The sequence below is a fragment of the Carex rostrata genome, chromosome 21 (genome assembly GCF_964058835.1).
Source record: "Carex rostrata chromosome 21, lpCarRost1.2, whole genome shotgun sequence".
Lineage (NCBI taxonomy): Eukaryota > Viridiplantae > Streptophyta > Magnoliopsida > Poales > Cyperaceae > Carex > Carex rostrata.
In genome coordinates this window covers 5,164,291-5,181,922 of record NC_135938.1, presented here as the reverse complement: position 1 = coordinate 5,181,922, position 17,632 = coordinate 5,164,291, and the positions used below count along the sequence as shown (strand labels likewise).

General features: G+C 33.4%; 1 protein-coding gene, 2 long non-coding RNA genes and 1 pseudogene across 4 annotated transcripts; 3 read left to right on the top strand and 1 right to left on the bottom strand.

Moving 5' to 3' along the window:
- Positions 1-764: 764 nt before the first annotated feature.
- On the top strand, positions 765-1,727 carry LOC144573451 (uncharacterized). 2 transcript variants are annotated; one of them, XR_013517975.1, is made up of 5 exons: positions 765-785; positions 998-1,083; positions 1,181-1,212; positions 1,282-1,443; positions 1,625-1,727. It is a non-coding gene; the product is annotated as an uncharacterized LOC144573451 (long non-coding RNA). The 2 variants fall into 2 exon arrangements; XR_013517974.1 differs by lacking the exon at positions 765-785 and having other exon boundaries at positions 1,075-1,212.
- On the top strand, positions 1,728-2,637 carry LOC144573450 (uncharacterized). Its single transcript, XR_013517973.1, has 3 exons — positions 1,728-1,750; positions 1,852-1,941; positions 2,363-2,637. It is a non-coding gene; the product is annotated as an uncharacterized LOC144573450 (long non-coding RNA).
- A 2,956-nt stretch (positions 2,638-5,593) lies between these two features.
- LOC144573440 (putative CCR4-associated factor 1 homolog 11 pseudogene) lies at positions 5,594-6,446 on the top strand (annotated as a pseudogene).
- Positions 6,447-7,348: 902 nt separating this feature from the next.
- LOC144573174 (PH-response transcription factor) lies at positions 7,349-11,350 on the bottom strand. The gene is made up of 8 exons (XM_078322882.1): positions 10,930-11,350; positions 10,369-10,437; positions 10,057-10,113; positions 9,392-9,536; positions 8,743-8,991; positions 8,408-8,450; positions 8,000-8,078; positions 7,349-7,639 (listed from the first exon to the last, which is right to left on the bottom strand). The coding sequence occupies exons 1-8, from the start codon at positions 11,221-11,223 to the stop codon at positions 7,547-7,549; spliced, it is 1,029 nt and encodes a 342-aa protein (XP_078179008.1). The 5' UTR covers positions 11,224-11,350; the 3' UTR covers positions 7,349-7,546.
- Between the last annotated feature and the right edge of the window lie 6,282 nt (positions 11,351-17,632).

The following is a 17,632-nucleotide window of genomic DNA, read 5'->3' as shown; positions in this document are numbered from 1 at the left end:
CATTTTCCTCTTCTTTTTCGGAAATTTCAAATGGAGTTGCCGCTATCACCAAACCTAATGCCGATCTTTTTCACTTACGATCTAACCACTAGACCTTACCTTCGCCCAATCCCACCACCAAACCCTTGTGCACACGCAAACCTCCATCTGTGCTCTCCATCTTCTACAATGCAGCCGCCGCGACGAGGTAGCAGAGGTGGCGACTAAGATGGCCGCGACGAGCAGTGGCTGAATTTGTGAATTTACGCATCTGATTGCAATTTAAATTAACACAAGTCTCTCTCTCTCACACACACGCACACATATGCGCACATAGAATTCTAACGCAATTGACCTCCTTCTGCCTAATAGGAACTCTGAAGAGGCCCAAATTAGTCGTGTCAGCACAGAAAATCTCGCTTCCTTCAGTGACAACAAGTTTAGTAGCATAGCAGGTATGCTACGGGGAACTGATGAGTTGATTAGTTATTATTGTCTTTCTTGTGGTGCACTTCAACTATTTGATGAAATGCCTCTTTTGCTTGCTTTGGTTGATCATAGAGAGATTGATCCAAGCTGCTTTGTTTGGAATCGGAAAAATAAGCAAACTTGTTACAATCTACCATTAAGTTGCACTAGATTTATTTTTAAAGAAGGCTATTGGTAACCCTGCTCAATCATTTTCAAGCAATTATGATTTTGGTTATTTTTTTTTTCGGTGATTGGTTTGGAGGCTTGCTTTATTCAGCCAGCCAAGATGCTAATTTGGTTGTGCAAGACCAGCTGTCAGCTCTTAGTTTCACTAGGTTAGATCTCTCTTCAAAAGTTGTATTTCGTTTATTGTGTTATTAATTGCTAAAATGTCTTGTTCTGGTTCTTTACATCTTATATTTAGGTTGCACATGATTTTTTTTACACCGATGGTTACTTTATTAATTTTTATTGTGCTTATGCAAAATTGACAGTTTTTTACTAAATTTTTTGACAAACTTTATTAGATCTTCTTCATGATTTACAGTTTGGCTGTTATTTTTGATGCTGGATTAGTAACCAGCTTATCCCCTTGTACATTGAGTGTTCTGCCATTGACTCTAGGCTACATAGGTAAACCAATTTCATAATGCATGCATTAGTTAAATGATAATGTTGAATGCAAAGTACATTTCCCTCTCATGCATTTCACTTTTTTTTAACTTTTCAGGAGCCTTTGGTGCTGGGAAAGATTGAGGAGAGGTAATGAAAATCTTTGTTTAAGAAAAAAAAATACCGTAATGGGCTACAACACTAGCCATACTAGGAGAGGTTATTGGAAATTCAATTGCTTTTGCACTAGGTTTGGCTACAACACTAGCCATACTAGGCGTAGCTGCCTCCTTTGCGGGAAAGGCATATGGCCAAGTTGGCCAAGGTCTTCCTGTGGCTGCCTCTGGTTTAGCCATAGTTATGGGCTTGAATCTTTTAGAGGTACTTTCTACATTTGAAATTTGGGAATATCCAAGAAACAGTGCATTTTCTATTATATTCCTTGACCTACTAAATATGGAAAGTGGAATATGCTAATTGAATATAAGAAATTTTAATGATAGGCTACTATATATTATTTTCTTACATAATAAACATTTCCTTGTATGGCTATCTTTTTTAGGTGATCGAATTACAACTCCCCTCATTCTTCAACAATTTTGATCCACGGGCAGCAGCAGCAAACTTTCCTTCAAGTACTTTCTTTCAATTTTACACTTTAAAATGAACTTGCTACTTTACCTACATGGTATTTACTTTACCTTTTTCTCTCTAAAAGTACAAAAACCTTAATATAAATATATACTATTAATTACTGGATGTAATTTTTGAAACATGATCTGAATATAGGCATTGCATTGTGGTTAGCTGCACGAGGTGCTGGAACGTAGATGGTGAGATCTATCAACTGTTAGAAAATAGCACCAACCATCAACAAGAGTAAGCAAGCACATAATTGTTATTAACCTTGACTACTGCTCATTAATCCAACGACACAGCATTATAATTTGTTAATTTGTAGTTGGAAGGCAACACAAAAGTTCACATGGTTTAGAGTTCCATTAATTCTTGAAGGAAGAGCATAAAAACAAAGCTCTCCTCATAACCATGCATTTCATGTATTTGGAGTGATTGGTAGGTAATTATTAAATGGAAATGTTTATGATGCAAAATGGGTACTAAAATGTTGGTGTGTGGCTGAAGCATAATTGGTGCATACTAACAGAGGTTTATTTTAAAATTCAAGGGGTTTAGAATATTTCTTGCATTAGTAAGTCACTGAGTTGTAAAAATAACATAGCTATACAACTTTTCATTAAAAAAAAATTATTTAATGAAAGTACCCTTTTTTTCTAAAAAGATACAGGTGGAGTAACAAGATTTGTGAGTATCAAGCTCAAACTGGATAAGAGGTTGCAAGGAGTGAAGCCGCAATGATCCAATGGTGAGGGCAAAATGTTTTCACTGGTAAAATTGTACCAGTATATATTTATAAATTCTGAAAAAGCCAGAATTTTTTTGGAAATACTGTGTTGCAAGGTGTTGAATTTTTTTTTTGGAAATACTGTCTTTAATATTTCCAAGGGATAATATTTTTGGGTGTATAGCAATGTGCAAGTACACGGTGTTGTGTTGTAATGGGTTTTCAACATTTTTTGATACAATGTGTGTTGATTATGCTATGTTAATGCTTTATTCTTATTAAAAGGTTTATGCTTATTAAATGCTTTATGATGTTTTTCTCAATGTGTTTTCTATCGATTTGTAAGATGTGTTCTCAGTTTGAATGGGAATTGGGGATTGTAAGGGAATACTGGGTTGGTACCGGGAGGATTGTCCAATGAAAGCATTCTGGTACCAAAAATAGGAGGCTAGTAATTCCAGAGGTATATCCATGGAAAAAATGCACGGGCCCATTCAAATAATAGTGCCAATTTCTGACCAAGTGGGGCCCACTTTCACTGGTCATGGATATGCTGGGGTGGGTCCCTCGTAAACTACCCTTGAAAATACTCAAGTGGGTCCCAGGGGTGTCACCCTTGGAAATGTTCAAGTGGGACCCATGTTCCCTCCCCTTGAAAATAATCTGGTGGGCTCCACGATGCTCCCCTTGAAAATAATATAGACAGTGGCCAAATTTGAAAGTATTTCCAACGGCCCTTTTTTCAAGGGTAGTCTCTTGAAAAAAGCTAGAAAAGAGTATTTCCAACGGTCGCCTTGGAAATACTGACTATTTCCAAGGAGGGTATTATCAACGGTAGTATTTTCAAGGGTAGCACTTGAAAATGACGATTTTTGGGCTTTTTTCAAGGGTAATCCCTTGGAAAAAGCCATTTTCGGAAGCATGAAAAAAGAGTGAATTCTAGTAGTGTCCAGCTTTTGTCTAAAAGAAAGACATTTTAAATGCTTAGTCAATATGCTACATGGAATTAAAATGCAATTTATAATGCGTAATAATTTGGTTAATATTGAATTATTAGTTTTTTTTATGCTACTATTACTTTAGAAATGTAATTTCAAACCATTATGTGATAATAGCTTATTATGTAATTCGATTTTGAAGTGAGAATACTACACATTTTTTTAAATAACACTATATGTAATAACTGAATTAAGGTTGAAATTTAATATTGAGAAAAAGACTTGTCAAATAACATATTGATAATCACAAGTGTCAAAAGTTCAAAAAATTATATTTCTTAATTAGTGACTACAATAAAAGTGCAAAAATTAATTTCAAATGTCAAGTGCTTAAAAAGAATAATTTTTCTTTAAGGTTTTTAGTTTTGAATTTAAAAACTAAAAATTAAAAAGCCAAAATCGGTATATATGAGGAACAAATTCTCTCTCCTATGTTATGATTTGAGTGCTTAATGTACAAAGCAATTTAATGTTGTATCGAGAAAAAATGTTAATCATCCAAGCTTGAAATATAAAGATAATTATATATATATATTAGTTGCCGACTCATACATTAAAATTTCAAAAGTAACAAATTACTACCTGTTTTTTTTTTTAATTTGTTTTAGTTGATTTTCCTCCAATATCCTAGTGTTTCAACTCAAGACATTAATATTTTGAAATAAAAAATGAACTAAACAATATGTATTTATTTATTTATTCATTTAATATTATTTTGACAGGAGGACTTGCTTGGAGATAAAAAAAAAATCTTAACACACTTAAATTTTTTAATTTGCCTATTTGCATAAAAGCAATATTATATAATAGTTGTATAAATGTTACCAACTCCATATCATGAAATTGTTGTGTATGTGAAGGTACAAATTTCATTCTTATTCTATTGTCATGTAGATATAATGACTAACCCTTTGAATTGATGTTGAACTCGATCTCACGTTTCAAGAATGATGGTTAACATTAATTTTAAGAGAATCAATATAGAATGTTTGGTATGCGTAATAATTTGGTTAATATCGAATTATTAGTTTTTGGGTGCTACTATGTTACTCTAGAATGAAAATTATATGTAATTTTCAAACCATTATGTGATAATTAATAGCTTTTTTTGTAATGCAGTTTTGATTTTGAAGTGAGAATACTATACATTTTGTAAATAACACTATATAATAATTGAAGTAAGGTTGAAATTTAATATTGAGAAATAGTCTTGACAAATAACATATTGATAATCATAAGTGTGAAGGCAACAAGAAATTATATTTCTTAATTAGTGACTAGCATAAGAGTGGGCAACCAAATTTTTTCATGCGTTGAATATTTTTTTTAATTTCAAACCTGGCAGCTTCTGCGCCAAAATCCGTAAATACGAGGAATAAATTATATATCTCTCCTCTTAATGTTATAATTTAAGTGCTTAATGGACAAAACAAATTAATGTTGTATCTAAAAAAAGAAAAAGCAAAAAAAATAATCCTGAAATACGAAGACAATTATATATTGTCACATATATCAGCTTTTTTTTATCCTAAAATTATCAAATCAACTGATATTGTAAGTACTTCATGTTGGAGGCAAGTTTAGAATAGATGAGTACCGCTCTATGACAGATATAGAAAGCATACATTTTTAAAAAATTTAGCCCCAAAATGAGAAAAGCTTTAAGTTTTATTGAGCATTTTTATATTTTTGAAGGTTCTAAATAGCGTATTCTTGTGTTTTTGGATCATAAAAACTATAGCACAATCGACATTATAGCACGTTATTGCAACACAATATATATAGTCCCGTTCCGCTATGACGCGATAAACGCTATTTAAATTTTTGATATTTTCAGTTTATTTTCGGTATTTCAAGTGAAGAATTCGGTGCACAGAATTCAAAAAAAGGAACTCATTTAAAATTGAACTTACAATTTCCTTTTAGAATCCTATTTTTGATATATTTTTTTGAGCAGTGCGACAACTTATAATTGTCTTTGTATTTCAGGCTTAAATAATTAAGGAAACAGTCAAAATTCTATTTTTGCTATTTTTTCAGCAGTATCTTTTATATATACTGTTAAAACACCAGTCATACAATTCATCACCACAATACACAGCGAAAGAGAGGGGAAAAAAAAAAGGTAAAAGGTCACAGAAAAAGAGAGAGTTTATTATGAACAGAGTAAACATGGCTCTCCACCAAGCAAGACGTAGCCGGGCAGTGCAGGTGCGACATGTTTTTGAGCATAATCTTGGACATGAATTTGCTGTCATAATGCAGGTTGCCAACTCATATCGATACGTGACGATCGATACCGAATTTCCTGGGTTGCTGTACCAGACCACTACACACCCTAGGGACCTCACCCCTGAGCAACGCTACTCGCTGGTCAAGGCCAATGTTGACAACCTCAAGTTAATTCAGTTAGGCCTTACATTTTCCAACAGAGACGGTGACGACGCTATTACTTGGGAATTCAATTTCAGAGGATTCAACCCCATGACCGATTCACATGCACCGACTTCAATTGAATTATTGAAATCGCAAGGGATAGACTTTTGCAAGAATTACACCCAGGGTGTTGACCCGGACAGATTTGCTTATCTGTTTTGGTCATCCGGGTTGCCTTGCAATTCTAATAAAATTTGGATAACGTTCCATGGTGCCTATGATGTAGCATATTTAATGAAGCTCATTTCGAGACAACGGCTGCCGGATCATATGCATATGTTCTTCTACTTTGTCACCGCTTATTTTGGCAAAGATGTGTTTGATGTAAAACATCTAATTAAGTCCTGCAATGGGCTTTATGGCGGTTTGGAGAATGTCGCTAAGATCCTTAAGGTAGAACGAGTTATTGGTCGTGCTCACAACGCTGGTTCTGACAGCCTCTTGACTTGGGCCGTGTACAACCAGATGCTAAAAATCTTCTTCAAAGAAGGCATTGAAGCTCGCCACGCGCAAATCTTATGCGGAATGCAAGAATTGTAAAGAAGGATATTATTGTGATTAATTTTTGTAGCAGGATGGTTGACGTCCAATTTGATCTTATCCGTTATTTTGCACGTTCGAAATTCAAAATGAATAATTATTTATGAATATTAAATAGTTGGATGGTTTGACCGCAAATCTTATGCGGAATGCAAGAATTGTAAAGAAGGATATTATTGTGATTAATTTTTGTAGCCGGATGGTTGATGTCCAATTTGATCTTATCCGTTATTTTGCACGTTCGAAATTCAAAATGAATAATTATTTATGAATATTAAATAGTTTGATGGTTTGACCTCCAACCTTTATTTGAAAAAAAAAATCATGTTGTATATGATTATACATTTTTCTTTCCATAGTGGGCAGTGAATCAGTGATGTTCCAATGTACTGTTCTTTTCTTTTAATTTGATTTCAATTTTTTGAGGGCTGATGTTGCACTCATGCACTGTGAATCTCGTCAGCAATAAAATATTCACTAAACCCAAATTTTTGCCATGCTTTAAGCAACCCGATTTGGAAGGGCAATTCAGGAACATTCCTGATTTTCTTTTCTTTTTTTCTTTTGGGAAATCTGTAAGTAGAATAAATCTGATTTTGATGGGATCAATTTACTTGTTCCTCTTGTTTGAAATTGTTAGTTTATTGGTCAGCTTTTAGTAAAAAGAACAGTACTTCGAGTATGCAGATACACAAACATGGCATTATTAGAATCGAGTATGCAGATACACAAACTTGGCATTATTAGAAAATCAGACAAGTCAAATATTGTAGAACAAAATCACAGGTTTGTTAAACCTGTTCAAAACCATCTTATGGGGTCTTGGCTTTGGTTAATGGAGGTTGTCAAGCCATTGCATTCTCAAATCATGATAGTTAAATCACATAACACGCCCTAATAGCTAGCTGTCAGTAAAATGATGCAACCAAACAATCCGAAGATACTTTACTGATCCATCTTAGCAAATGCTTTTATGCACTGAGAAAGAATTATGATGTAACAATTTGTACATTTCCAATCAAAATGAGATAATAAAATACCATAATTACTGTAGTAAACGGGACAAAATACGTTAATACCCTTACAAGATGATAATATTGTACAACAAAACTAGATAAACGGCTATGCCTCCATGGAACTTTCACCTTTATTGAAGGTTCCGAGAGATCAAACCCTCAAATATCGTGTAGAGGTCCTTGTTGTCTTGACCAAATATCTCGTCAGCTTTTCTGAGTGTTTCCTGTAATTAAAACAATGAACCTTAAGAGAATCAGCAAGAATTGAAGATTTGGTCCGTTAGTACTGGTAGTGGGACTAATTAGTTTTGCACCATTCATTTACCCTCTGTTTCGTTTCCTGATAGTTTTATCTTTTTTACTCCTAGCTGAAACTTGAGTATTAAATGTTTCAACCAATCCACAAATAATCAATACATGATAAAAGTACCAACAGAACAGAAATAGTAAGCACCATTAGTGTAGTTCAAAAATTATTCACAAATGATCAGTTTCCTACTACCTGTCTGACAGATTTAGTATCAGTATCAGAGATCATAGGTTCAGTACCACTTTCAAAACTGTACACCTTTGTCATTATATACCTCTCTTGTTTGCTTATGTGCATTTAATTCTTTCACGTTCGCCAGGAAGGCGCTGAACTGCTCATGAGACAAACGGCTCCTGCAAAGTTAGCAAAGAACTGAATGAGTTAGCTGCTTATAAAACACTACGTATAGACATCAAATGACTTTTTTTTTCAGAGATTAAGAGCTAAAGAAAAATCCTTCAAATGAAGCTGAGTATCAATTCTTTTGGACAATCAATAATGAAAGCAAGAGAAGGGTACAGAAGGAGAATCAAGCCTGGCACAGTTGGCTAAGACATTGTCCTCTGTGTTAGAGGTAGCAGGTTTTAAACTCAATGCCTGCACTTGGGTGATTCGAAGACTTTTAACCCTCATCTCATGTTCCCAAAAAATAAAAGGGCACAAAGTGTATAAAAATACAGACCTGACTTGACGAAAGAACTCTTTTCCATCGACTCTTGTCCGTCCTGAAGCAGATAAAAACATATTAAAATGTGTAAAATTTCAAGATATTATATTAACTGCTACAAGCGCACTAAAGATAGTATGTGTGTCAACATGTCAATATCTAACTGAAATTGGTGCCACCAGCCCACCAAGATAATAGGAAGGTTATACAATTCTTGTTACACTGTAACAAAGCCATAGAAAGGAGAATGATTGATAAGCAATACAAATACAAATCTTTACAAAGATTGCTAAGCTAACAATGCTATGGGAGACCCAAGTCAAGTTAATTACAAGGTACATGAGAAAAACCTGTTTGATTGGCAGTGTCAAAGGGAGAGGTCATGGAGCTGTGATGGCTCGGTAGGGATGAATATAGAGATGACCTATCATCATACATATTTCGCGTAACTGCAATGGAATGCCGCCTCGGAGAGGAAGACCTAAGGGGCCTTGTTGGGGACCCTGACGCAGAAACCCTAGTTGGCGAGTCTGGTGGGGTCATTCTTGGCGTGGCACCTTGGGATGCCAAAGGCCCAAGCCTTCTACTTGGTTTTGGAACTGCAAAGGATGAAAACATACAGAATGCAAGAACAAAGCTTGGTATTACTGATTCCTTTCAGCTATCTATTCTACATAGAGAAATAACTGACAATAGAGTGGAATCCAGGAAGAATAAAACTTAAATAAATGATATATGTTTATCGGACTTCCAGTAATGAACTTTTAGATGAAAAACTCACTTAAGAAGGAATCACAGTTAGGAAAATTGAACAGGAGCTTTTTGGCCCTCTGAATATTTTTCCTTTCCTTCATTTTTATTATTATTTTTTTTGAGGGGGGGGGGGGGGCCATGAGTGTTCCAATTTGATGAAGGACCTCACAAGTCAAGTTATACATAACCAGGACATCATTTACCACATAGTTGCATTATCTTAGTAATTACAAATAAATTATGCACCTTCTGCTTCCACGTAATTGCTTCCCACTGTAACCGAACTGGCACCTTCTGATGACTGACTCTTTGCAGATGATATTTTCAAAGCGGAGAGCCCAAGATCTTCATCCAAAGATTCTGTGAGCCTAGCTCTAGGAGGCCCGTCATTCTACACCGAGCCAATCAATATATAAAGATGGATGTATAATAGAGCACAAGACAAGGTGGACCAAAACCAATAGCACTGGTGCACCAGTGGTAGCACCAGCAACAGTGGCGCACCAGTTAGTGGTTGTTGTAACACAATTAGTTAGTGATAATGATGTAATTAGCAAGTGAGGCAATAACATAATTAGTTAGTGGCAAAGATGTAATTAGCAAGTAATTAAAGATTAGTTAGAAGACTAAGCTGTTGGCTTTAAATAGAGATGTATCACTCATTGTACGGTAACACAATAAAAAAAAAGATGTAATTAGCAAGTAATTAAAGATTAGTTAGAAGACTAAACTGTTGGCTTTAAATAGAGATGTATCACTCATTGTACGGTAACACAATCAAAAATGAAATAAAGATTGAATTCTTCAACTCTCTCTCTCTCTCTCTGTTTTTTAAGTATCATCAAAGCATGCTGCTGTGAACTTTTAAAAAGTATTACTAATACGAAAAACAAAGTTGAAGAAAAACTTACAGGGGTCTCATCCTCTTCCTGAAGCGACTTCATAAATGTCTTCTTGAAAACTTCAAACTGAAAAGGTTATTAGTAAGTTTCAGTGCCAAAAGTAGGCTTACAGGGGTCTCAAACCTATTTTTCTTGAAGGTTCAACCAAACAAAACCTTTCTCTGTTCTCAAATTTTCTTGGCACAAAATCTCATATATTTTTCAAATTTAACATGTGCATGGCTATTATTGGAAAACACTGGAAAATCAATCTGACATGAAGTTGCTGAGAATATCCTAATAAGGAATTGTTTAAATTTTCAAATTTGTTCATTGCCACACCTTGGAAACATCTCTGTTGAGCTTTTTCACGGTATTAGACAGCGACACATTCTCATTCAAAAGGTTCTCCTGCACAAACAAATACAGCTATTTTTCAAAATCACGTTCATAAAGGCAATACCAGTTGAAATAAAATAAATTTTACTTAACTGGTTCATATAGATCCATCCTCCTAAAACGCACTACTACAAGTTAACAAAAGCTAACACACATTGTACCAGAAGTGAGAATATCTAATTGTGTTTTCAAAATTCTCTCAATTCCCATCCAATCTCATTTTTAATTTACTGAATTTAATTTTAACTGGATTCTCTACTATGTCACATTAAATTCCCAGTATCAACATGAGACTAATTCGAACAGCAGTAAAATTTACAGAATGAATATCAATTGGTAACCATGAGAATTACATATAAGTATAAATTATAGGGGGGAATTATACAAACAACATGGTATCCTATGAAAATACCACTCCAATATATTGCCTCAGCGCTAGAATTTCATATGCCAGTATTACCTTGCTACATATCTAGCTCTGATTTTTAATAAAATCAAAGGTACCTTCTCCTCTGCCACTCTCGCAAGCTGACTTGACATATCCGAGAGAGAAGCATCAAGTGTCTCAAGCTGCACACGCAACTCAGCGACCAGGTCATCCTTCTCAGCTAACATGGCACGCAGCCGAGCCGACTCAGACTCAAGCCGCGCGACACGTGTCGCCAGAGCAATCGACGTGATCTTACGCGCCACATCCAGTTGCTCAAACGGGTCGGATGGGAGCACCTCCAGAACCGACTCCGGAAGCCCGAAGTCCAGCTGCGGCTGCTCGACCTCCCCTTCTACTTGCTCTGACATGTCACTGTTTGTCAAAGTAATGAACCCCTAATTTGTTAACTTCATCAGTTAAGTTTTACGGGGCAATTATAGTTCAGAAGAAGCGGGAGAATTAGCGACGCGTGTGCGCGCGAGAATTAGGGAGGAGGAATGTCGGTCGGGATGGGGGCTGTGGGCCCATAGTTTTGGTTTGTGTGGGGAGAGTAGACTGACTGCCATTGGGATTGGAGGTTTGGATAGAGTCATCAGAGATAGGTCCATGTGTGGCGGAGGAGCCCCAGGAGGCCAAGACGCTTCTACGTCAAGGAGGGGCCTTAAACAAAACTCAAAGCTAAGAAAAATATTCTGTTTAGTTTATATACACGTGTTGATTTATATAATTTTTATTTAGTAGTTTAAAATAATATCTTTATGTAATATTTTACATTTTTTTAAAAATTAATTATATATGATACACTTGATTTATACAATATTCTGTATTTTTTTAAACAATAATGTATATTTTAAATTATGAGATCAGAAATTATAATTTTTATAATTTATGATATTACGTAGATGTTGTCTTTATATATTCATTTGCCTGTTATTTTTGTATTTCTATTATAATGGGTAAGTGTTTGAATAAGAAAAGGATTTTCGTTAGTTTATTGGATAGGAATATGAACAAGAACAACTTCGAACATGTATTTTATAGAATAATTGATAAATAATCGAGTGAGGTTATGGTGCTATACATAGCACAGGTTGATCAAAAATATGGACCAATATCTTCAATTTTTAAATTAAAATATTTGATTTGAACCGTTCAACATGATCTCCATATGCAAATCTACATGGAATAAATTTTACATTTTTTTACATTTTTTTTTACTATTTTTTTCTTAATTCTTATGATTAGACTGATACTATACAATATGTTATATATTTTTTTATTTAGTAATTTATGATAACATTAATTCATCCAATATTTTATATATTTTTGTTAAGAATTTATGACAAATTAATTTATAGAGAATTATATATTATATTATTTTATTAATAATTGATCATTTACAAAAAATGAGATCATAATTATAGTTCTATAATCTATGAAATTTTGTAATTAATTTATTTAATATATTTATTTGTTTGTTATAATTTTTATTAAATTATTCATTTATTCAATAATTATTTACATTATCGGTAAATATTAACGAATAAAAGCAGAGTACAAATAATAGGAATAATTAACTGGTCTGATAATGATAACATATAAATAAAATTAATATTATACGAATACGGATAAATATATTCATATAGTACGTAGTTAATGGTGACACTCCTGGCTTCTAGACTTCCATCTTTTTATATGTTATTCAAATAAAACATTTTTTTTAGAGTTATCTTGTTATTGACAAAAGAAACTGAATCAAGAAGTAAATCTTATCATTTCATCCTTTCAATATTTTAGGTTTCTATTGTATAACTCTGCTATGCATTTAGGGTTTGTTCTGCAGCCCAGTAGGGAATAGAAATGAGTATAGGAAATGAAAATTTTGAATTAGATTTTACTGTTCACGTGGGAAAAAAAAAATTCAATATGAGTAATTTTTTTTTCCCACATGAACAGTACTTTCGGGATTACTGCCAAACATGATCTTATTGTATACTCAAGGACGGATCTTTGGAAACTAAATGCTTACTGGCACAAGAAATTAGACAAATACTTATTGGAAAGAACAACATGAGGAGCAATTCTAGTAAATGCAACATAATTTATAATGCAAACTTGTGCAAGACAGAAATAATTTTTTTTTTTTTTCAAACAATAAGTTCATTTTTTTTTTACTCCTTTCTTTCCTGGTGTAATGAACTGACAAAAGTAGCAAGGGTGATTTTGGAAAATGCCAGAAAAATCCTTGCAATTCAAAGCTGTTTTTGTTAACACACTTGGAATCAGATAATTAATTGTATGACAAATGTTCAACTTAAAGTTTGCTTGTCGAAGGAATGGTCGTGAAATCAGAAGAAAACAGGAATTGAAGAGATCGCCATTATATTTTTAGAATTTTTAATTATTTTGTCAAAAAAAAAATTTCAAATTCATAAGTTAATGAAGTGAAGAATTGATTGACTTGATTGGTTTTGGGGTTTCGAGTTGGGGATCTTTTTTCGATTAATAGATGATAGATAGGTCGGTGTGGATGGTCTACGGGCCAAGAAATCACAAAAAAAAAAAAAATGGACGGTGTGGAGAACCGGAGATTGTTTGATCTTTCTGACACGTGGACGTAATGAGTGGCTACACGCGGAGTCCCCGTTGCCATAGTGTACCCGATTCATTGACCTAGCTAGCGGTGGCGTAACTAACTCAAAAGGAAATCTTTTGAGTTAATGCATCTAGACCATTCGATTTGCTTTAAAAATCTTTTGTTCTAGATCCGCACTAATATTAAAGGACTCACATATTAAAATCAGACGGCCCGATTGATTTCGTTTAAAATCAAACGGTCGAAATACATTAACTTAAAAGATTCTCTTTTGAGTTAATGCAGAGGATACGTGTTCGCGTAACTACTTGGTAACCGGTAAGAGAGTGCGTATCCTCTGAGATATCTCAACTTTTGCGTGACTTACGTGTCCGGTTCCTATTCGGGAGTGATGTAGGGGGTCAGAATTATGTGTGTTTTGTGATTCGCGCAAACGTATTTAAACGGTTGGGATTTTCCATAAAGTCACGCAAAGTTTGAGATATCTCAGAGGATACGAATTCACTGGTAAGATAGGTTATCCTTTTAAAAATTTGCATTTTTTACATTCAAAATTTTAAATTTAACAAAAAAATATTACTATTAGCTTCCTTCATAAAATAAAATTACATAATACTTATTCATCCAGCTTCCTCTATCTCAATTTCCTAGTTTTGCCCCCGCTAGCTAGATCGTATGTCGGCAGGAATTTCATGCATCATGTCAGAAAGACTTCGCTTGGGGTATTTTTATTTATTTATATAAATTATTAAAATGTGATGTGCGAAAATAAAATGAGTATTTTGATTTCAATATATTTAGAAATAGTGAAATACCGATTAACAATTCTGATTTTTTTTTTTAAAACTCCGCAGATGTAGTCGTAGAAAATTTGCTGCTGCAAAAAAGAGAGAAGAAGAGGTCAATGCGCTGGTATGATTTTCCGCGATAAAAAAACTATACCTGAACAGTTAAAAACAAGAGGGTTCAAATGCATCCAAATTCAAATACATCCAAATTTTTGTGCATCCAAATGCACCTTATTTTTTTTCTCCATTCTCAAAGTCCGAATAGTCAATCCGAACCGTTAGATGCGATATATATATTAAGATGTGCTTGGAGACCAAATTTTATATTTTTTGGAATTTTTTTACTATTTATTAAGCCACTTTGAAAAATCGCTAATCCAATGGTCAAGAAAATGTAAAATCAGCGATTTTCAAAGTGGCTTAATAAATAGTAAAAAAATTCCAAAAAATGTAAAATTTGGTCTCCAAGTATATCTTAATATATAGATTGCATCTAACGGTTCGGATTGACTATTCGGAATTTGAAAACGGAGAAAAAAAATTTGAAATATAGAGTGTATTTGAATGCACAAAAATTTGGATGCATTTGAACCCTCCTCTAAAAACAAATAATGAATTGAGACCTCCTCTAAAAACAAATAATGAATTGAGACCATTGAGTTCATCTTCCTATATATGTTGGAATCAAGATATGCTTTTTAGTTCTGTAGATCTTATTTTAATAATTTCTAGGATACAAAATTCTTTTCGTTACAAGATCTTCTCACAAACAATCACGTCTTCGTCACCGTTTCATTAGCGAATCAAGATTAGCTTTGAGAGCAAAACATCCGAAACTTTTTAAATATATCTCATTAAAAAAAAAAGGACAAACTAAAAAACTACGAAATATGTGGAATTTCATATTTGAGTAAAGCTAGGGTGACATGCTCACCAAGAAAGTTTGGTGAGCATAACTCCAAAAGTATATCGGATCGACGTCAAATGCCGAATTCAAACCGTTGAAATCCATGCACTTCATGAGTGATGCATATACATTCAAAATTTTGAAAGTTTCGAGTTTATTTGCTACACAGTCAAGTGGTCAAAGAAATGAACATTTTTATAAGTTATTTTATATATTCAATTTTTTATTATTTCTTTGACCACTTGGCCGTGTAGCAAATAAACTCGAAACTTTCAAAATTTTGCATATATATGCATCACTCATGAAGTGCATGAATTTCAACGATTTGGATTCGACATTTGACATCAATCCGATATACTTTTGGAGTTATGATCACCAAACTTTCTTGGTGAGCATGTCACACCCTAGCTTTACTCTTCATATTTTACCATGGATGCAATCTCAAGTTGCGTTCAAAAATTTGATGGATGCGTCCAATATGGAATGAAGCAAAATTAATACTTTGATTTTCTTATAAATTTTCAAAAATAGATGAAACACCGAAATTTGTATAAATGCCCAAAAAAATAATGAAATTACAGAATCTACCCCGGTTTGTAAATAATTTCGAAATCTACCCTATCCGGTTACCCAATAACCGGAATAAGCCCATCTTTCCGGTCACCCAATTTCCGGATTTATTACTTTGGTCCAGTTAATGGTTAACCGGAAAGAATTTGAAATTCATAAGGTCGGGTTGATGGTTTACCGGTTTTGTAGATTTTGCTTTTTTTTTAAACAGAAATTTTTTATTTTTTTTATTTGTTGTATTTGTTGTATTTGTTGTATTAAAATATTAGAAATGTTGAATATATATTTTTAAAAATAGATGGAATATAATATAATTTAATTTATTATAAAGACTGCAACAAATAACCCGGATAAACATTTTTCAGGCCGAATTTTTCGCGGCTGTAAGAAAAATTAATATATTTCTTTATGTGATATTGGAAAAAAATAAAAATGCTTGGATTGTGAGTTATTGATCCCGGTTCAAAAGTCACTTCTAGGTAAATCCATAAAATATTGTCATGCTTCTAGTGCATTTAATTTATAAAAAGTTGTATCTATTTTTGAAAAAAAAAAACTTTTAGTTATTTAATGATTGTTATTCAAAAAGAATTCTCAAAATAGATACAACTTTTTATAAATTAAAAATACTAGAAGGATCACAATATTTTCTGGATTACCTAGAAGTCACTTTTGAACCGGGATCAATAACTCAGAATCTAGGCATTTTTATTTTTTTCCAATAACACATAAAAAAATATATTAATTTTTCTTACAGCCGCGAAAAATCCGGCCTGAAAAATGTTGATGCGGGTTATTTGTTGCAGTATTTCTAATAAATTAAATTATATTGTATTCCATCTATTTTCAAAAAAATATATTCAACATTTCTAATATTTTAATACAACAAATAAAAAAATAAAAAAAATTTGTTTAAAAAAAAAGCAAAATCTACAAAACCGGTAAACCATCAACCGGACCTTATGAATTTCAAATTCTTTCCGGTTAACCATTAACTGGACCAAAGTAATAAATCCGGGAATTGAGTGACCGGAAAGAAGGACCTATTCCGGTTATTGGGTAACCGGATAGGGTAGATTTCGAAATTCTTTACAAACCGGGGTAGATTCCTTAATTTCATTATTTTTTTGGGCATTTATAAAAATTTCGGGATGAAACAACTTATAATTTGAATGTACTAGAAGGGACATCAAACAAAATAGATAAAACATCTTTTAATTTAGATGTATTAGAAGTACTATGAAATATTTTTCAGGTATGATTTTTGCCGAATTTTTTATTTCTATCCAAAAAAAAAATTGAATTTTAAAAAGTAACCAAACCGGCCATCAATTTTTAAAACTACCCAAACCGGTTCACAGTTAACCGGATCAAATTTCCGGTTAACCGTGAACCGGAACATTTAAAATAGTCCGGTTAACCGTTAACCGGAAATATGTTTTCGGTCCGGTTAACGGTTTAGCGGAAAGATTTGGTTCGGTTAGCCATTTAGCGGAAAGAGGTGGTTCGGTTAGCCGGTTAGCGGAAAGAGTGTCCGATTAACGGTTTAGCGGAAACTTTTTTATATTTTTTTGGCGCGTGGGGGGCGAGAGACGGGGCGTGGACACGTGGGGGGCGAGAGACAGGGAGTGGACGCGTGGAGAGGCATTTTTTTTTTTTTTTTTTTTTTTGTTTCTTTCATAAACCCAACATTTTGAGTTTGAGAGAGAGGCAGCATTTTGAGTTTGAGAGAGAGCATCGAAGAGTCAGAGACTCAAAGGAGAAGAAGTGAAGATTGTATCAGGTTTTTTTTTTATTATTTAAATAATGTTAAAATAATTTATATAATGTTGATTAGATATTGTTTAGAAAGGGTTTAGATTATTTTGAAATATTGTTTCGATTGTTTAGATTATTTAGATTGTTTAGAAATGTTT